The sequence below is a fragment of the Hydractinia symbiolongicarpus genome, chromosome 6 (genome assembly GCF_029227915.1).
Source record: "Hydractinia symbiolongicarpus strain clone_291-10 chromosome 6, HSymV2.1, whole genome shotgun sequence".
NCBI lineage: Eukaryota > Metazoa > Cnidaria > Hydrozoa > Anthoathecata > Hydractiniidae > Hydractinia > Hydractinia symbiolongicarpus.
The window spans coordinates 22,531,803-22,553,379 of NC_079880.1; the positions used below are offsets into that span (position 1 = coordinate 22,531,803).

The 21,577-nt window shown below is 35.1% G+C and overlaps 1 protein-coding gene across 1 annotated transcript; it reads left to right on the forward strand.

The window, feature by feature from the left end:
• The first annotated feature begins 3,046 nt into the window (after positions 1-3,046).
• Positions 3,047-21,030, forward strand: LOC130647624 (uncharacterized). The gene is made up of 7 exons (XM_057453556.1): positions 3,047-4,448; positions 13,245-13,358; positions 13,667-13,792; positions 14,582-16,224; positions 16,567-16,735; positions 18,275-18,376; positions 18,717-21,030. Exons 1-7 carry the CDS (start codon positions 3,464-3,466, stop codon positions 20,333-20,335), a joined length of 4,758 nt encoding a protein of 1,585 aa, XP_057309539.1. The 5' UTR covers positions 3,047-3,463; the 3' UTR covers positions 20,336-21,030.
• Positions 21,031-21,577: the final 547 nt, after the last annotated feature.

Consider the following 21,577-nt stretch of genomic DNA (forward strand, 5'->3'; position numbering starts at 1 on the left):
CAATAAGAATATTTCTTGTGCTGTTTTGGAAGTTATAGAGAATATACTTGTCATGTTTCGAAAGTTATACAGCAAGTTATTCTCCCACTTACAATAATAAAAAAAAGAAAAATTGATTTTGATAAAAAATGTTAGTGTTCTTTTGATGTTTTTTGCACAGTCTTATAAGAAAATCTAAATTTAAGTGCAAAATCTTTTTATAATTTGGTTGACAATATTTAAAGTCTTACGCAGCATTAAAATTATTCATTAAAATATATAACGAAGAAGGGTGTTACGACAAGCATATTCTACCTTGTTTTTGTTATTTTTCCTGACTGGTATCGTCTGAAAGTCTTGCAGTATTACATTTTAGCGTAATTTCAAGCATATATAATAAGCATAACGAAGGAGGGTGTTACGACAATAATAATCTGTCTTGTTTTACACTTGTGTGAAAATTTAAACTTTTGTTTAACCACATAACTACTTTTGTGATTACAAAATTAGTGCATCGCGCATTTTAGTTTTATCAGGCTTAACAACGGTTGTCCTAGAGTAAGATTTCGTTTAATATAATTGTAGGTTGACATTCAACCAACAAAACATAACATCATTGATTATCTTCTAAACTCATTATATTTTCACAAGATGGGATCAGAAATATTTTTTTTTTCAAAATTTTTTACTTTAAAACTTTTTGGTTGATATTATTATTTTTTTGTTTTCGTGTAAGTCTGGGTCAGTCAGGCCAGTAAAACAACTAATTAAGTTGGAGTCATCTTATTTAAAAAATTAATTTATGATTAAATATAGGATTGGAAATTTATGACGAAGATATATAATCAAAAAATGAATATTCAAATTTATTTTAATAAACAAACATTGCATTGCTAGTTTTGTTTCATTAATTGTGTATTAGACACCTAGTTTTGAGGCCTGTGGGTGTCGAAGCTTTGCCAATTTTTAGGATATTGTTATGCTACATTTAGCTTTAAGACAATTTTTTTTAAACCAATTAACCACATCATGCTTGTCACATTACTCCCATAATTTTTGTGCAGATTTTCTTAAGCCGAAGTAACAAAAACAAGGCCAGCAACCCTAAAACTCATCTTCTACTCCTTCCGCATGTATGGCAGGAGTGGGTTTACTTTTCTTTACCAACAAAAAGAGCAAGTCCTCCAGCCACATACACTAAAAAAAAGTTTTGTGTGATGTGGCATTCAGACTATAGAACAACGACAAAATAATGCTGTGGAAGATTCCTATTCCGAATTTAGCTTTTGTGTTATTTGCTATGGTCATACTCTCAACACTTTAAACTCCCCACCTTCTAAGCATCTAAACAATGTTTTTTGTGGTAACATTCATTTCTGGAAAGATAAAAGTAGACCTCGATTCGTAGTTACTAAGCAAAAACAGAAGGAATCAAATGTTTAAGCTTAACGTCATTGGGTTACAACTAAATGGTGTTAAGACTTAACTTGAGGTGCGTCAAGAATAAAATCAGTCTTATTTTACACACGCATTTTGACATAAGCATTACAAATTTCAAAAGAATTAAAGATATTTCTTATGATATCAAAGGCCCCAAATTCAATTTAAAAAATGAATTGAATAATATCAATGTCATGTTATGAACATGATAGTTTATCCTAGGCTACGTTTAACGGCTACAGCATTAAAGGATAAATAAAATTATCCTACATCACTCAATACGATATGATTCCTATAGGATGGTTACCATGTATAACACAACCAATTTTTCATAGCTATAAGTGTAGAAACTCTTATACAACTATAGCCTTGTTTCCATGTTGTTTACCATTGTAAACACAACTTTATGAGGAGAAAGTGTGACATAAAACCTAAAAAAGGAAAAGCCTTTTTTCCAAGTTAATTCACATTTGAAAATGTGGCTAGCCTTGTTTTCAATTATTTACATCTGGAAATATCAGTAATAGAAATCCAGTGCAAATTTAAAATGAGACGATTTCCACCTCTAAAACTAGAAGTCAGTGACAAAAGGAGAGCACTTATGTGGTCTGTAGAAAACTACCACCCTAAACACTACCTCAATTGGGGTACCATGTTTTTGAGGGACAAGGTGGAGTTTTAACCCTTCGTTCCTGGTAGTAAAGCATATAAAAAGTGCTTTAAAGAAAAGCTTATTTCGATAAAAAAATTAAAGATGGTAATACACAATTCACAGTTTCAGTTAACCATTGTTTAAAGAAATTTTTCTTTTTTTACAATGAGATTGAAACTTTTATGAGTAAAGAAGGCTCTGACCATGAAAAAAAGTAAAATAATTTTTTTGTGAAAATTTTTGGGGAAAAAGTTACAATTCCTTTACATATTTTACGTAGGGTTACTGCCCACAACATACTATCTAAATTTCAATGCCGTGTGACTGATTATTTCTTGAGAAAATGAAAAATATTCATAATGCCTAAAGTCAAAGTCTTGTTAAATCCACTCTGTTTCCTTTTTTTAATACAGAAAATGAGTGAACAACTTAAACCGTCTCTAGGAGGTGTACTCCGAAATCATGTATTGCTGACTTCTATACTAAGTTGGGTGACACTTAAGCTTTATGCCTTCTTTTAATGGATACTAGGCTTAATCTACCTACTCTTACTCACTTGAGGGTGGGAGTCAGATTTATATATTGGTTAATTTAGATATAATAGACCAAGGGAATTTAAAATGGAGGAAGATGTAGCTAATAGGGAAACAAACTAAAATAACACTGGAAGTAACGCTTTAACTAACATGCTTTCTATGCTTTGAAAGTTGGCTGTACGGTTATTACAATTACATAATGTTCTATAAAACGACTTTCCTTTCACTATAAATATTTCAACAAGGCATTTTCGTAGTAATGCTGCAAGTCAAGTCTTCCATGTCCACCATTTTAAAATAACAAAAAAAATGTAAATAAATTCGAATATTACAGACCCGATCTAAACCACGTATTGACTTATTGATTTGAAGATAAAAAATGTATATTTTTTGATAAAAAATAAAAGAGATACCTTCTGTTATAATAAAACATCTGAGCTAAAAATAAGATAAGATATTCAAAATAAAAACAAAACAAAAATGTTAAAGGGTTAAATTTGGAACAGCAGTCCGTGAATTACTATATTGCCATAAAATTGTCTTAAGTGCAGTATCGCTATCTCTGTGCCGGGGTGAGTATACATATGTATCACATGTATCACAAAATATTCTCCTTATTTCACTGAAAACTAAACACAAAACAAAACAAAAAAAAATACAAGATTTTTTTATAAAATCTATTTTCTTTAACTTAACTCATTTGGCTATTACTGAATAATACTAATATTTTTTTTGAAATAATATATTAACATAACAACACCCGTCTGTAATTAGATGCTTTATAAATGCCGGATCAGTAAAGGAAAAACAGTACACGAGAAGCTCACACACCCGAAACACAAAAACACGAGAAAATATGACCACCAATAGTTTATCTGAGACTGACTCTATTAATTGTGATCAGTGTAATGCCAGTTATAATTCTGTGAAAATTAAACCTGTTTATGATAAGGATGGAATTGTGTGTGGCCATAGATGTGATTATTGTCGAATGGAAAATGTTCAAAATGCACGTAGATGCGAACTAACGAAATGTGAGCAAACATTTGGAAAGGTACTAAACCTTAGAATCATTCCTGCTAAATTTTATGATTTACCAGATGGCAAAGCTAAAAATGACATCATCACTCAATTTGGACTTACAAAAGATACAAAAGCCTGCTGTAACACCTGTTATCTTAGGATTAGCAGGGCAGTACAAAAGTCAAAAATATTTACTGCCTACCAAAAGGAACAGTTAGAAATCAGTGTGGCAAAGGAATCATTGAAAAACGATAGTTCTAACCAAAATACCAGCAATGTAACAGGGAACAAGTCGGACCTTCTAGGGGACAAAATTTGTTACTCAGGTCCCCAATTCAGAAGAAAAGAAGGAATGATTCCCTTTTGGCTAAAATCAAAACAATCTGATGATAAGAAAAAGGATAACACTCTGGCTGAAGAAAAATGTTTTAAATCAAGTAAGGATTACGATCAAAGTGATTATACAGAAGAAAGCTTTTTTTATGATCAAAAATACGAGACTGAAGACAATGATAATTTCTCACATGATGACACTTATAGACCGCCTACAGACTGCCATATTAAACCAATGACTAGTCCACCCAAAACAAGATCAAGAAGAGTTAAAAAGCCAGTTCGTTACACACAGGATGCCTCAAATTTTGTTGTTAATGAGGATAGTGAATATAACAATATTGAAGAGGACCAGGAGCACGAGCCCAAAAGATTGGTGTGTACTACAGACATGAATGAGTCATATGAAAAGGAGGAAACAAAAGATATGAATATTACAGAGCCAGTCAATACTAAAAATGTTCAGCTTCAAGTCAATGAAAATGGTATGTATTTCCTTTATAATAATACAGAGTGTATGTGTGTGCCTGTGTGTCTGTAACAGGTAAAGTGGATGTGTTCATTCTTATTTGATGTGGCCAAAAAAGGTATATATGTCTAAAATGTTAAATTTTCTGACATTACGGTGTGACATCGATAACACTACTTTAATGTCAATATCTTATATTAAAATAATGAAGCCATTACAGTGCGCAGTGTAGGCCAAATAACTTGGAAACAAAGTGATGACGTCAGTCATTTTTTTACCGCGTGGGACCACCTGGGGCCAATTTGGTTAAGTTTTCCAAATCTGGTTCCCCAAACGTTTCGGAATGGACAGGTTAATGACGTCATCAAAAATCTTTAAACCCCAATATCTCTGCAACTGTTGGTCAAAAGTACATGGTCCCATACATTTTCTTGATCAGTGCTTCAAGCTCTGCACAATAGAGGCAACGTGAAAACCAGGTTCTTTTTTCAAATGATGCATGCAATCTTTTTAACTCTGGCAGTTTATTCATGCTTACAATGAAGGACTTAAGGATTATCTCTACGGTTGTTTTAAAAATAATTTGTTTTCCATTCATTTTTCAATTGCTTCAAAAAAATCAAAATTAATTTGTTTCAGCGATTTGTTAAATTCGTTTTGTTCAAATCGTGTTAAAATCGCTTCTAATATAGTTGTGCATAATAGCGCAATTAATTTAAATGAACTGCCTATATCTTTGTTCTTTGGTTTTGCTAACATCAAAGGGGATCATATGGAACTTGCGATCATATGAAGTTTAAGCAACATCGTGTTTTGTTCTAAAAGCATTGACATGCGATTATACAACTTTTGCTCTACAAAAATCAAAACAGGATCATTGCAGTTTAAACAATGTCATATTTTGTTCTAAAACCATCAAAACAAATTTGTTAAAAATTTTAAAGCAAATTGTATATATATATATACTTTGTTTGTATCTTTTGGTTAATTGCTTTGTAAGGAAATAATTAGGTATAATTATACGCCAGTACTTTTGAAGTTTGTTTCATCTTTAAAACATTTAAAAGTAATTTACTTGAACTATTTGTCGTTTTAATTTTTTTTTTCACTATAAAAAACTTTGTAGTCAATAAAGCCTGTAGACAAATCCACTTAGGCAAAAGGTCAATCAAAAAAGTTATTTACCTAACGTCAGCAGTGCAGTGCAAATAAGAAAATTTGCGAAATTTGTTTATTCTTTGTCTGTAATGTATAGAGGTTGAAACGCTGTTCAAAATAATGTACAGGATCATATGTTCTCGACAAACGCCCAAGGTGATACAGGGATTAAAAATTTTGCTGACGTCAGCAATGACCCATCAAAACCTAAAATATTTTTTTAGAAATTTGGATACCTGTTGCCTTTACCGTATAGATCTTGAAACGCTGATCAAGAAAATGGTCAACAAGCTGTCCATTCTGAAACAGATGTTGGGACCCATGTTTGGGAAAATTGCCCAAATTGGTCCTAGGTGGTCCCTAGTTACCCACGCGGTAAAATATCATTTACGTCACCACCTCGTTTCCAAGTTATTTGGCCTCAAAGTCAAGGGGAGAGATTGCTTGAGTTTGGAATGGCAACGGACATGGTGGTTTGCAACACATCATTCAGTAAGAGACAGAGTAGGCTGATAACATGAGTCAGGTGGTTGTAAGACACAGATAGATTACTTCCTAATTAGAAAGTCAGACAAGAAAGTGGTGAAGGACGTGAAAGTTATATCGGGGGAAGAGTGTGTTTCCCAGCATAGGTTGCTGGTTTGTGATATTATCTTGAAGAGTGTTAAAGAAGCCAAGGGAAAGTACAGGCCACGTCGAAAAGTCTGGAAGCTGAAGGAAGAGATTGTAGCAAGACAATTTAGTGCAAAAGTTCAGCAGTTAGCCCACAATGGTCAATGTGATAGCGACAATGTTGAAAGTACTTGGACTACTTTGAAGAATTGTCTTCTAGAAGCTTCTGATGATACCTGTGGGTGAACGAAAGGACCAGCTAGACATAGACAGACCTGGTGGTGGAATAATGAGGTTGACCAGTGTATAAAGGAAAAAAGGAAACTTTGGAAAGAGTGGAAGTCAGGTGGTAGTAATAATATTTACTTAGAAGCTAAGCGTCGCGCTCGTACAGCAGTGTATAAGGCAAAATCAGAAGCAGAGAGAAACAGATTTGCAGATGTGTTAAGAAGGGAAGACCAGCGCAATGAGGTATTCAAGATAGCAAAGCAAATGAAGAAGACTAATCAAGATGTTGTAGGTGAGAAGTGTATACGTAATGATGAAGGTGTTTTGGCTAGCACAGAGGAGGAGAAAAGGGTAGCTTGGAAGAATCATTATCAGAGATTGCTTAACACTGAGTTTGATTGGGACGAGGATAATTTGTCTGATGATGATGTTGTAGAAGGGCCAGCTATGCAGATCAAGACAGAATGGGTAGTGGAGGCTATTAGGAAGTTGAAGATTGGCAAGGCTGCAGGAGTATCAGGTATTGTTGCAGAGATGGTAAAAGCATCTGGATATATTGGAGTTGAGCTTATTACAAGTCTTGCTAACCAGATTATAAAGGATGGTGCTATTCCGAGTGAGTGGCAGTCGAGTGTAATAGTGAATTGTTTCAAGGGCAAGGGTGATGCATTACAAAGGGGTAACTATAGAGGTTTGAAGTTGGTTGATCAAGTAATGAAAGTTATTGAAAGAGTGATTGATAAGTTACTTAGAGAAAGAATTGATATAGATAAGATGCAATTTGGTTTTGTTCCAGGGCGTGGCACTACAGATGCAATATTTTTACTCAGACAGCTTCAGGAAAAGTATTTAGAAAAGAGAAAGAATCTCTATTTTGCCTTTGTAGATTTAGAGAAAGCTTTTGATAGAGTGCCACGTAAAGTTATTTGGTGGGCTATGAGAAAATTAGGTGTGGATGAGTGGCTAGTTACGATGGTACAGTCTATGTACAGCAATGCTAGAAGTCGTGTCAGGATTAACGATTCACTTAGTGATGAATTTAGTGTAAATGTTGGTGTACATCAGGGTTCTGTACTTAGTCTTGTATTCTAGTCTTGTCGATGTCGATGGAGTTCAGAACAGGTTGTCCATGGGAGTTATTGTATGCAGATGATTTGGTTCTCATAGCAGAGTCGATGGAAGAATTAGTTGAAAAGTTTGAGAAGTGGAAGAAAGGACTAGAAGAGAAAGGGCTAAAGGTAAACACAGCAAAGTCTAAAGTCATGATTAGTAGCATTGCAGCCAAGTGTGACCTTGTAGTTGGAAAGTGGCCTTGTGGAGTTTGCAGGAAAGGGGTTGGTAGTAACTCAATTTTTTGTTAGGCTTGCAAGCATTGGGTACATAAGAAGTGCAGTAGTATTAGTGGAAGGTTAAGAGCTGACATTTAGTTTGTATGCGAGCGTTGCAAAGGTGAGATTATAGATAATGAAGTATTTCCAGCTTTAATGATGTACAACAGTGGCTCGTTAGAGATAGTTGAGAACTGCTGTTACTTAGGTGATATGTTGGGCAGTGAAGGTAGTGTTGGAAGAAGTGTTACTTGCAGGATAGGTTCTTCTTGGAAAAAGTTCAGAGAGTTACTTCCTTTGTTGACTAGCAGAGCTCTGTCAATTGAGATAAAAGGTAGGTTGTATGAGGCCTGTGTAAGAAGTGTTATGTTGTACGGTAGTGAGACATGGGCAGTGAAACAAGAAGATCTTGACTGTTTAGAAAGGAATGATATGAGAATGGTTGGGTGGATGTGTAACGCCAGTCTGAGAGACAGAAAGAGTTCAGATGAGCTAAGAAGCAGGCTAAGTCTCCGTAGAATTAAAGATGTTATCCAGATAAGAAGATTGAATTGGCTGGGGCACTTTGAAAGAATGGAGGAGGATAATTGGGTAAGAAAGTGTAGAGACTTGATAGTTCCTGGGGCAAAGCCCAGAGGCAGATCGAGAAAGACTTAGCAGGAGGTTATAAGGACAGACTTAATACAGAGGAAGTTGAGTTTAGATCTAACACAGTCTAGATCAGATTGGAAGAGGGTCATTAATATACCCCGTCCAACCCATGCTAGCATGGAAAACGGACGTTAAGCCGAGAATGATGATGATGATGATGAAAGTTTTAATTAAAAAATTTGTATGAGATTTGTTTCAAATTTTTATTGAAAAACAAAGCACTTCGAACTACTTTGTATGAAACGAAGTAGTTCATTGCGTTCATATAATCATACGAAAAAATGACAAATATTTCAGAAGTAGTTCATAGCGTTCATATAATCATACGAAAAAATGACAAATATTTCAGGAGGTCCCTGGGAGACAATGAAATCTTTGAACCTTTTTTAAAAATTCTGTAAAATGGTATTATGAACTAACAATATTTTATTCCTTATGGCTGTTTTCCACATTAAAAAAAATTTTCTGCAGAAGGAAAAGGACAAGAACAAAACAGAACAGAACAGAAATTTTTTGCCAGTAATTTCCACTATTGTTGCACACATTTTAATTCGAAGTAAAACACTGCGTAATTTTGATAAAATAAAGTAACCTGATTGGCTAACTAATTTGTATTAATTGTTTTTGCAAAAAAATGCGGAAAAAAAGTTGAACTTGATTCTACTTTTCTCAGAACGAAAAGGAATGGAAAGTTTTACACTCAGGTGGTGTAATCATTTTAAGTACGCATGCTTAGAAGCTTTTTTGTCTGTTCTGCAAAAAATTTTCCTACGTGGAAAATAGCCTTTATGAATAATGGTATCAGAGATCTCCCATTACTGTACTTGTTTAAATGCTAAGCAAGTTTGCAAATCATTCTAGAATTGGGTCATTTTTGATTAAAATTGCACGACTTCCTTATCACTGAAGTCACCATTGATTATTTCGTAATACCCAAAGTAGTCCCTGTTTTGATATATCAGTACAAAAAAAACATTTTTTTTTACTGCTCTGTGCATTGTCAGACTGTATCAAAGTTTTGGATACTTGATTGTGTATGGCCTACTGTCTAATAAACAGTTTCCTGTGTCCTACCTATTTGTTTTCCTAAGTTGGCATGCAGCCTTTCTAATTTAATTTCATGCCGACGTGAACCTTCATTACACTGTTTTACGTCAGCTAAAAAATGCTGACATAAATTTTTTTTTTTTGATTCGCCTTGGCAATCCATAATTTCACGTTGGCAAAAACGGTGACATGAACTTTAATATCAGTGTCTGATGTCAGCAAATTATCTTTTAAAGTTGAGCCTATTTTTTTCCAAGCCAGTTTGTTTATACTTAAACCACTTTAATTCTACTTAGGATAAATAATTAAAATGCTCAGCAACCACTTTATGATGTTTAATAATTCTTGCATTTCATGAATACTCTCTATTGCGATATAATCAGTATATATTTACGATAGATTCAAGGCAATTGAAAGATTCTATAAACTTTGAAAAAAAATGTCATGTGCAAAGAAAAAAATAGTTTTGGCGCTGTGATCTTAGTTTTTTTCAAATCACCTCGGTCTTTACCTTTGCATTTGCCAAGTGCCAACGGGAATTAGAAAGGCTGGTATAGTTGACATGAAAACAATATTTATTTGGTGCTTTATTACTGGCCTGCTTTAAAGGGAGTGAGAGTGAGGTGTTGCTTTTGCACCTGTTAGGTGGTCAGCAGAGTTGGATCAAAAGTACAAGCTTGTGCCATATGACTTTACAAGTTGTATTTTTGAGATGGTATTGACATTGACCAACTTCGTGAGGGGATATATACATACAGACTGACAATAGGGTAACTTACAGACAATAGGGTAATTTTTTTACCAACAGCTTTAACTACCTCATCACTGTATTAGGTTGCTGAAAACTTGCAAATGAATGGTTTACCATATTTCTTAACAATTTCTGGGTGAGAAAGCACATTTATATTGGTTTTTGAGCCATTTGACCAGATAACTTTTGTAGGATGTTGGATAGGATGTAATTGCTGTAAACCATTTTAATGAATAAACCTTTGGAGAATTTATCTTTCCCCTTTAGTTAGTGCAGAAGAAAATTGATTTTGTCTCAGACATGTGGTAGATGGTGAATAAGTCTCTCGTCCACAGCGTTTAACTTGTGCTTAAATTAGTTGTTTTAATAATGACATCCCACTGTTTTTTAGATTTCTGGGATAAAATTTAAAAACTGTGAGAGCTTTTTTTCTTTAATATCCAGACATCGTTTTTGACAAGCAAATTTGCTCTTAATCAGGAAATGTAATAATAGCCATTATTATTTATTTACTCCCCCTTATTTTTTAAGGTTAATAATGATGTACAATAATGATGTACATCTTTAATGATGTACAACAGTGGCTCGTTAGAGATAGTTAAGAACTTCTGTTACTTAGGTGATATGTTGGGCAGTGAAGGGGGTGTTGGAAGAAGTGTTACTTGCAGGATAGGTTCTGCTTGGAAAAAGTTTAGAGAGTTACTTCCTTTATTGACTAGCAGAGTCCTGTCAATTGAGGTAAAAGGTAGGTTGTATGAGGCCTGTGTAAGAAGTGTTATGTTGTACGGTAGTGAGACATGGGCAGTGAAGCAGGAAGATCTTGACCGTTTAGAAAAGAATGATATGAGAATGGTTAGGTGGATGTGTAATGCCAGTCTGAGAGACAGAAAGAGTTCAGATGAGCTAAGAAGCAGGCTAAGTCTCCGTAGAATTAAAGATGTTATCCAGATAAGAAGATTGAATTGGCTGGGGCACTTGGAAAGAATGGAGGAGGATAATTGGGTAAGAAAGTGTAGAGACTTGATAGTTCCTGGGGCAAAGCCCAGAGGCAGACCGAAAAAGACTTGGCAGGAGGTTATAAGGACAGACTTGATAGAGAGGAAGTTGAGTTTAGATCTAACACAGTCTAGATCAGATTGGAAGAGGGTCATTAATATACCCCGTCCAACCCATGCTAGCATGGAAAACGGACGTTAAGCCGAGAATGATGATGATGATGATGAATAATAAAAGTGAAAATAACAATAGATGTATGTTTTGTTAATTTGTGATTTGTTTGCTGTTTTTGCTACTAAGAAATCTCTAAGTATTACTATTGATCAGGAATTTTGTTTGCATTATTAGATATCTCTGCTATATTGAAAAGTAGAACTGGTTGAGTATTTGAGACCATGTTGTTACTGTTATTTGAGAAAATAAAAGTGATTTTATGTGCTCTACTTATCCGTACCTTGATTAGAAGATTTAAACCATAACAACACGATCAAATGTTTTTATTCTTTTTTATACTTTTATTATTTTTTTACTTTTTTATTTTTTATACTTTTATTATTTTATAATCATAAGTTTGTGTACATTTACTTAGTTAATTTTGCCCTTTTTAATTTCTAATAAAAGGAATCAATAAAAAAAAAATGCTCTACAGCAAATTTGGCATAATTCATTATTCAATCTGCTTTGTTAGAACTCACTCTATACAAGAAATTGAATACAAACTCACCCTAAACTATAGCAGTAAAATTAAATCCTTGTTTTGTTGCTGCAGACAGTTGAAGCATCTTTGATAAAATCTCTCTTGCTTCTTTCGTTTGATAATGCAGAATAATTGACGAAACAGATTTCTTGTTTACTTTTAGTTTCTTTAATTTTAATTAGATTAAAAACTTATGCGATATCTGTATTAATAAAAAAATATTTCTGGCTTAATTTTATGGAGTACACAGATTGATTTTGCATACTTAAAAACATTATCTGTAAATCAGCTTGTTCCACTTTGCTTGCAGAATTTTAGATTTGTGCTTTTAGTCAACTAACTTGGTACATATTTTTGTGAAAAGAATTGCTTGTGATAACGATCAAGATGTTTCGGATTATTTTTTAATTTAAGTTAAGTCATTTGTTACACCCATGTAGTATGAGCTTTTTTCAAGGAAGTTAATTAACACTTTTTTGCAGGGATGAGTGTCATAAAATACCTGTAACTAAAATTGCCCAAAACAAATTCAAATTTGAATAGCTTCTTTAATACTTCTTTATTTTTTTGTAAGACTCTTTAGGTATTAATATTATTATAATTCGCATCAGAGTTAATAATGATGTGAAGAGTTAAACAGACATTACTTAAAACCACCATCAGTTAACTCTTTAAAATCTAAACTATTAGAGAGAATCTCTTTTTTTCTCTGTTGTTTATGACAATTTTTAAAATTAAATCCAGAAGTCTTATAACATAAAAACCTCACACCGAAATGTATTTCATTGAATACCAATATACTGACTTAAATCGATAACATTTTCCCAACTTCTATAGAGCAGGAGTTCTATTTCATGCTTTAGCTAGAAAGATTTTTTAGACATATATCCTTACTTGCGAAATGTTTTAAAAAGTTATTTGGCAAATCTTTTTTCTTAAAGATTTTTTAAAATGCACAAAGAATTAGTATGTAATTTAATTTATTTTAGCTTTGTAGTTAACAGTAACCAGAAAACCCTTCTTTTAAAGTGCAAGCTCACAAGAATAAGTGCAGCAAAAGGTTTCATGGCTAAGTTGAACTTTAATGCAGATAAAGTTCAACAAAAACAAATGTACAGGCACATATCGTCAAGCGTTTTAATTACCATGCTTCACATGATTACCATTGATGAAAAAAAATTAATAACCTGGTTTCTTATTAAATTATTGGTAATGAGGATAAAGAACTTCAAGATTAAGCTTGTTATATATTATGCACAATATGCCTTAGCTGTTTGTTTCATTTAATTATTTGAAATGCATATTATTAAATGTCAATCTATAAATTTTTGGTTTTGTCTGTAGAACTTGATGAAACAGCAATGCCATCACAAATCCTATCAGATGTTGCATCATGTAAACATTGCCACCAAGTTTGTAATTCTGATGATGTAAACAATACACAGAACAGTAGTATGGGTATGTTTGGTGAAATTATTTTTAGGAGAATATTTCTAGGTTTTTATCAGTGTTTTGTTTTCATTTGGGTAAGGAATCTTCCATAAAAAATATTTTTGCGAACACGGAGAAACGTAGTATAAAGAGATTCAATGACACAGTGTTGTTTTATACATTTTCACAATCATTTTTAATTTTTTTTATCTGTTTTTGAGATTTATTACTACAATTTTTCCATCACTCGTAGCTACTATTTGGGGTCACAGACAGACAGCTTTAGTGAGAATTATAGATATCTGCATTTTTATGAAAGTTTACTCGTGTTTTAGAACCTGAATGCAGTGACTGTCAATCCACAAAGCCAATTGTATTATCTTGTGTTGTTCGAGGATGCACAACTCCTCCGGATGAAGTGAAGTTGCAGGTCTTACCTGCTGGATATTTCTCACTATTACGTATGTTGTCTACTCCTGGATTTCACAAACTTTTTTTATAATATATCAGGATTTTTTGATAAGTAAATGATGTTTGAATACCCAGAGTGCTTAGGAAATTGCTTTATTTTGAAGAATAAACCTGAATTACATATTTTTTTTAAAAAGTAAAAATTTAAAATCAGGTTGGAATATGTGTATGTTAAAAACACAATCAAGTTTAGAGCATGCTTTATTATGTTTATTGCAGAAAGAAATTAAACTTAAAGGTTGCCTTACTCGATAAGAAATGGTCCCGTTTTTCCCTTCAAAAAACAGCAAAAAAATAAAGGTATAATCACACAAGACAAGTTCGACAACATAGTGATGTTAATTAAGTTTCGGTGTATCTAGTGAATTAGAAAAGTCTGTGTCATATTAAAAATCCCATAACACAAGAAAGAAACGCACATAAGAAAAATGTACCAAGGCTGGTTATTATGCTTGGCATATGTTTAAGAAATTCCTGTATTTATATTTATTTGTAAGCGTTATGCTTTTAAAAACATGTATTTAGGGAATTTGTTTTAGTCACAGGGGAAAACCTGGAATAAGCACAAGGTATTCTCACCCATTTTTAAATAGTCTTATTTTGGAATCGTTATCAACAGACTTTTTGCACTCAAGGGATATTTTTTAAAGGATAGCTCATGATGATAGAACAGCAAGCTGTAACAAAAAAAACCTGAAGTACTCTGGGAATTATTCTTGCATCTGATAGAATTCCCTAATAATAGTCATCATGAACTTTTGGCTTTATATACACTTTAGGAATACATAAAAGAACAATATCACTCAAATTTGGTTTAAAGAAGTATGTAAAGACCTGCTGTACACGTTGTTTCACGTTGATCAACGAAGCTGTAAACGAATGCAGTGAAATGGGAGACTTATCCTACACCATATGTGGCTCATGCGAGCACATCATACCAGAAAGCTCCTTGGTGAAATGCAAAAACAAAAACGGCAAGCTGATCAATGTTGGTTGTTATAAATGTTGCCAGGACGGGTTGACCACGAACTCCGGGTCACCGCAATCAAGTATGAAAAAATTAGATTTTATAAAACCACCACGAAAACACAACAGAGGTGGTAACAGGGTGTCGGCAGAACTTGCAACTTTTTTAAAGGATTTCGATAAAACTGGTAAAGAAATCACTGGATTTCTGGCAGATTTAAAATTAAATAAGTCAGCCAGATACAACATTTGTCATGTCAGCGGTTGTACATCGCAGGGTGAAACAGCATGGTTGTATCCTTACGGTGCCATCATTAAATCGACTTCCAAAGCGGTTGCCATGGAACTGCTGCGTGTGTTTCGATTATCAGAAGGTAGTGACGTATATTGCTGTCGCGACTGTTTCACTCAGCTGAAATGGTACGCTGCGTTTTTGAGCAATGAGATTAAATCAGTGGAACCAAAAGAGACACCAAGTTTACAGGCTCTTAAAAGGAATGCGCGGATTTTACCAAAACCGACAATTCTTGTGCCCGTTTCGATAGCGCAAAATGTCGGCCAATTGAGATTAACGACCAGTACTACCATGCCTGCCATCAGAATTTACCAACAACAGAACTCCTTCGTGACAACACAACCGGCAGCCCTGTGCGTCACAAGCCAACCCACAACAGCCTTTGGCGTCACGACTAAACCAGCGACTGTGCAGCCTGTCCCAGACATTCAAATCAGCAACGTGCATTCTGTAGAAAAACAAAACGACCATAACAACATCACTAAAACAATGCCAATTGTTTCTGTAAGTCAAAGCAGGACGGTTTCTTCGCTGGCATCTAAAAGCAGTCCAAAATATCCACAGGTGGCGTCGGTGTTTTCATTTACTCCGCCAGCGTCAGGGTCTAGATTTCAAGCTATTAGGTTACCCGATGACGTCCTGCTGTCGTATCCAGTAAATGTTACAACATCCACCAACTCGCCGCAACGTAGTCTACAACCAGTACCTCTTGTTACAACTCCCCAACAGCTTCTAAATTCCCAAAATCCAATCCTGTTGACTGCCAGACCTATTCAGCATTGTCTGAATGTCATACCTTCGCCTGTCAGCGCAAGTCAACAACAAGCAAGTATTAACTTGCAGAAGATGACAACAACAACTCCACCTGTACGATCTCAGACAGCTGCTTGTAACATGATGTACAACAAGGCGACACTTACAGATGCACAGCCCGTCATGTTGGACAAAGTGTGCCAAACTGGACTTATTTACATAAGCGATTCGAAAGATCAGTGTTCAAGCACAAGATTGAAACAGCCGTACAACGAGGTCACTGATGCGAAACTGAAGAAAGCTGTACGCAAGGAGTCAAAAGAGATGTTTGATGTCTTTCTTGATAAACTGAACGAATTAAGTTTGGGCTGTGGTTTGGAGTTGTTAAAAGAATTTACGCATCCAAAGGTTTGTGTCCCGTTGTCTTTTTTTCTGTACGATCTTGTCGTTGTCGTACTTGTTGAAGCAGTGAGTGTTATTGGCGTTGTCGTTGTTGCCTCGGTTGTTTTCTCCGTTTTTGTTATCGGCGTTGTTGTCGACGTTGTTGTTATAGACGTTGGCGTCGTCGTTGTTGTCAGCACTGTGGACGTCGTAGTTGGTGTTGTCGCCTTCGTTCTTGTGTCGTAGTTACTGTTAGTGTTGTTATTGTTGTCGTTGCTTTTTGTTGTTGTCGTCCTTGCTCGTGGTGTTAGGACTTTCCATACTTCAAATTTTGGTACACAAAATTATTTTTCTTCTGTTTATCTGCAGGAGGTTCTTCACACGCAACACTTGATGACCATGTTAGAAGACTACGGCAATTTATACAGACGAACTTATCGCCACAACAAACAAGAGCGATTACGAATACTCAGCAGTGTGGCTGGATACGCATCCAATGAACTGTTAAGGAAATATTTCCAACACTACACTGCTAAAGGTAATGACTTGTGAAGCGTTTTGCTATATTTTTACTAGTTAGGGATCAAACTGAATATAATGATCAACCACGGTTCAACTCAAGGCTGAGATTGCGACTACTTTCAATTGCTAACACGCAAAATATTGGGAAAATTTAAAAATGTATTGATGCATTGAGCTGAAAAGCGTAAAGGTATAGAACGGATCTGTTTTTTTTAAATTTTCGGAAAATCTTTTTTAAATTAAGGAACTCTACTCAAAATGTATGTGTATTGTTTAATTTTATATTCGAACATGGAAACCGGGGGGAAAAAGGATTTAATAGAAAAATAGTAAATTTTTTTCTTAATAATGTTTGCAACCATGGCGTACCGTTAATCCTCTAATAAACGCTCGAGACGTTTATTTACTTTTTCAACTTTTAAAGGGGCGTTCAGTTGAGGGACGTTTAAAAATTCTTCAAGTCAAGACTCTTGTGTCTTATTAGTATCAATATCTTATCTTCTGCATCTTAATCCAAAGGGTTAAAAGCAGCGTTTGCCTCTTCCATCTCTGATTCTTAGATCCTCAACAAATGAATTTGTTTTCATACCGTTGTCGTATAGGAAGGTTGTTTAATCCTTTAAAAGATCTCCGGCTGCACATGGTTGTTTTTTTTTAAACAATGAATCTTGCAATCTTCACAGCCATCTTTTTAGTGGGTATCTCTTAGAGAAGGGCGTTAATTGAAAATTTAAATATCTTGGTTTTTAGGGGGCGTTTAAATTAAGAGGGGCGTTTGTTAAAGGGTTTACAGTCTTTCCCTTATTGTTTTGACAATCAAATAACTAAATATACTAGTCGTTAGCCCGTGGAAAATCCACGGATTCGTCCGTCCTTTTTATACCGCATTGCGTGCTTCTCGCTATTGCGCAGCTAAGCTACCATTTTGCGTGACAGACAGACAGACGTATACGGGTATTATAATATAGACTAGTCGTTAACCCGTGAAAAAATCCACGGGGTCGCCTGTCGCGTTCGCTCGTCCTTTAAATTAACCCGTTGCAACAAAGTGGACAGAAATATATCGCATTTGGTATTGGTGCGCATTTTAAAAATTTCGTGTTTCCGTTACGGGACACGGCTTTCGCAGACACACAGACAGACAGACGACGGCTATTTATAATTTATAATATTTATTATATTTATAATATAGATTGTATGCATGAATATTGCGTGTTAATTTCCTCCATGCTGTGATAAAAGCTCATAAAACCTCAGCAAGATAAGTGTAGAAAAAATAACAAAAGTCTTCCTACAAATATCAAGTTGGCAGGATAACCTCGACAGTAATGTCTCTACCCACCAAGCTATCAGTGTGTGTCGTTCAAGTTCAGAAAAGTCAGAATAAATGGTGAAGTTTAAAAGAAATAATCAAAATTTGATCAACAAGAAAAAATCTGTTAAACCCATGTCTTAGTTCTTGTTTTTCAAATGTGTCAATCGTGTATAAAACTTTTTGTTGACTAAAAGTCAATTTGGTTTTCGTGAGCATACATCTTGTTTTTTTTTATTTTAGGCGACTTGGTTAGTGTGAATGAGGACGAGATTAAAAGGGCTCGTGATTACTCCAACCTGTTTGGTCCTGGAATTGTCCTTCCGAATGTTGAGCTAAAATCAGGTCTGTGTTTTATGAATATTTTCTGGATGACATGCAATTAAAGAAGCCTCATTAGTTTGTTTTTACGCTGCGTTGGCTTGTACCTTTTTATCTTAGCTTGAGGAAGATTGGCGTAAATGCTTGTCAATCATGCGCGTAATTTTTTGCGGCGCTCTCTTTCGTCTAATTTTTAGTTGCGAAATATAATTTCTCATTTTTGGTAAAAAAGAAACAAAACAAGAAACAAAAAAATGCAATAGCGGATAATGCTTTTCGACATTCTGCACTTGTGAAACTTAATACGTTGAAAAGTATTTAAAAGGTATAAAAATAGCGTGTTTTTTTTAAACTCTGTTTATAGGTCAACTTCTGTCAAATAACACAAGTAGTGCGTCTCTCACATCCATCACCACCGACACATTAGTGACGTCAGGTTCTCCTTCGCAGATGCCCATTCTTGTAACGAAATGTTTAAGAACCGCATCTAATGTTGGGCCGTCATTAAATGATGTGTCTTTAAAAGACGAGAGTAATAAAAAACGTATTGAGGTGATCACGATTGATGATCCGGATGACCCAGAGGATCAGGAAATTAACAGTGTAGGGAATTCAATATTTTCAGACGTGAACGAGACTAAAACCCAACCTCGTGCATCCAATAACGTAGCCGTTTCTAATGAAGACGTTGTACCGAAGAAATTTAATGGCTTACCTGGATACTTTCTCACCCCTCGCAGTAAAATGTGGATAAATCCGATAACAGAGACAAAGCTTGTGGAAAAAATACCGACAATAGAAAGAGAAGAAGAAGAAAAAATAAAGTGCGAGAATTTTCAAGTGGAGGAGATCGATGTTCTACCTTTGGATTACGATGAGTATCCAGATCGCGCACTCTCCCCCGTATTTGACTTAATAAGATCTACGAGTAAGTGCTTAGCCCCCGTTGCGGTTTGTTCAAAATTCAGTCCAGGGGTAACTGATTTGTCTGGAAAAACGATAAGTAATAAATCAGTTTCCGATAATCCGATTTTTGATTCCGATAATCAGTCAAACAAGGTTATTCAGCGCAACCTTGAAGCGCAAAATGAAGCCGTCGAAGTTAAAGTCAAAAGGAAGCGGACAAGGTTTAGTCACGAAGAACGAGAAAAGTTGGAGGGATTTTATATGGAAGGTGTTCTACATGGGAAGAAGAGAAAGACGTCAGAAATGAGCGCAATTTTAAATATCGACTGTAAGACCATTCGAACGTGGTTTCGAAATCGTGGCTGCAAAGCGCGTAAAGAAAAATTTGAACAGAGTTTAAAAAAAGCCAGTGTTGTGGCGAACGAGACATCTTTGCCGGATCCCTGCATACTCGAGCAAAACAGTTTAGAGGAGCCAATGGATTGCTCTGATGCAAATAACACAAGCGAAAATGAACTGGATCAGGGCGATACGTGCTCGTCGCAAATATCTATCGAAACTTGCAGTCATATTCCGAAGCTTTTCATGCCAGCCTTGCGTACAGTTGACAATACAGCCGAGGACGCTGTATCGCCAAGAACAACCACTGAGTTCGTCAGTACAACTGAGATAGAAGCATACAAGGAATCCAAAACTTTGTATGTCAGCTCTGAATCTGATGTAGACAAAACTGATGAGTGTAATTCTAAACTTTCAAACGTCACTGGAGTGGCGACGGACATCACTGGAGTGGTGACGGATGTCGCTAGAGTGACGACGGACGTCGTTAGAGTGACGACGGACGTAGCTGAAACGACGACGGACCTCACTGGGGTAGCGACAGACGTCACGGAAAAACTTCCGCTTTTGGAATGTGCTTTCGATTCTTCGTTTACAGCCAAACAGACACGTAGGCTGCATCCAGGTCATGTTCCAACGGAGCCCCCATTATTAACACCGTCTCCGGATATCTTTCGTAAACGTTACCAAGAAAGTTGTCAAACAGATGTGACGGTAGCCGATTCAGTGCAAAACTAATACGTTTTTGTGCAGTTTTTTGTACGTCTTTTGCCATAGTTCTGTTGTGTTAAAAATACATTTTATATGAAATATTTATATATTGAGAAGTGAAAATTAAGGGACTGTTTACATGAGACTATAAGTGAACTTAAACCAGATTTAGTCACTTTTTCCTCCACGGTCTGTTCTGTAAGGCTGTTTACTTGAGTTTTTATCACTTTAGGCGAAGTAAAATTCACTTTTGGAGGTATTTTACTTCAGAAAATTCACCGAAATAAAATTTTAAACCGGTGCGAGATTTTTATGTAAACGCTACCATCCTGAAGTAAGAACTATCAATCAATTCTTTTTTTTTATAAGCGGATATTGGTGAGTGCGCATGCTTAAAAGAGGAAATACAAAAATATTCAGTGTGGAATTTCACTACTCCTTGGCTTCATTCCGGTCTCGTGTAAACGCGGCCTTAACGAATTATTTTCCTTTTTATAGCTGCGTCAAACTCGCGGAAAAGATTCCCCGTTAGTGTTCTCTGGGCGAAGTCAGAATTTCTAGTCTTGTTTTAAACCCCTATATAATCTTTACAAAGCTTAACGAAACTTGTTGTTTGTGTAAATTTTTACATAATTAAGATCTTCAATTTATATTTGGATATATATTTATATTTATTTCTTAAACCAGTTTTTCTTACCAAAAAAAAAGAAAATTATTTTGAATGGATTGTCTTTATTTCCCGACTAAAGCCTGGCTGTAATATTTTTAAGATTGTGATACAAACATGAAAACTACTAATTGCTCATTGTATACGCTGTAGTGTAAAATATGTAACATGTCTCGGTTCAGCAAACTGTTTTATGAGCCGAGTCGTATTGAATCCCACAAGAATTTCCAAGATAGCACTGATAGTCACATCTTGCTACCTTTGAGATATCAAGATGTGGAAGACACCGGCAGTGCTCAACACCATCAAAATTAAACGACAAGCGACCAGAAATCGTGTTATGACGAAAGATGGGCAAGAAAATCAGACAAATTTTAAGTCTTTTACTAAAAAAACCCGGCGTCTATAAGCAAAGTACCCGTTTGATTGTACAATCTTATCATCTGCTTTTCTCAAAAGTCCGTCAAAGGAAATCCTCTCTATCGTCTTGCTCACAGAAAGTTAATTATAACTAATCTCGTTTTCATGTTATTCTGTATTTTCGCATATGTATTCCGCGAAACAAAAACAGGTAAGAAAAAAGGTTTATTCGGCTCAGCATG

Excerpts from the sequence above, each read along its gene's own strand:
- LOC130647624 (XM_057453556.1), top strand. The coding sequence starts at position 3,464 with ATGACCACCAATAGTTTATCTGAGACTGACTCTATTAATTGTGATCAG. Across the intron at positions 16,225-16,566 it reads AAGAATTTACGCATCCAAAG|GAGGTTCTTCACACGCAACA; the intron begins GTTTGTGTCCCG and ends GTTTATCTGCAG. Across the intron at positions 16,736-18,274 it reads CCAACACTACACTGCTAAAG|GCGACTTGGTTAGTGTGAAT; the intron begins GTAATGACTTGT and ends TTTTTATTTTAG.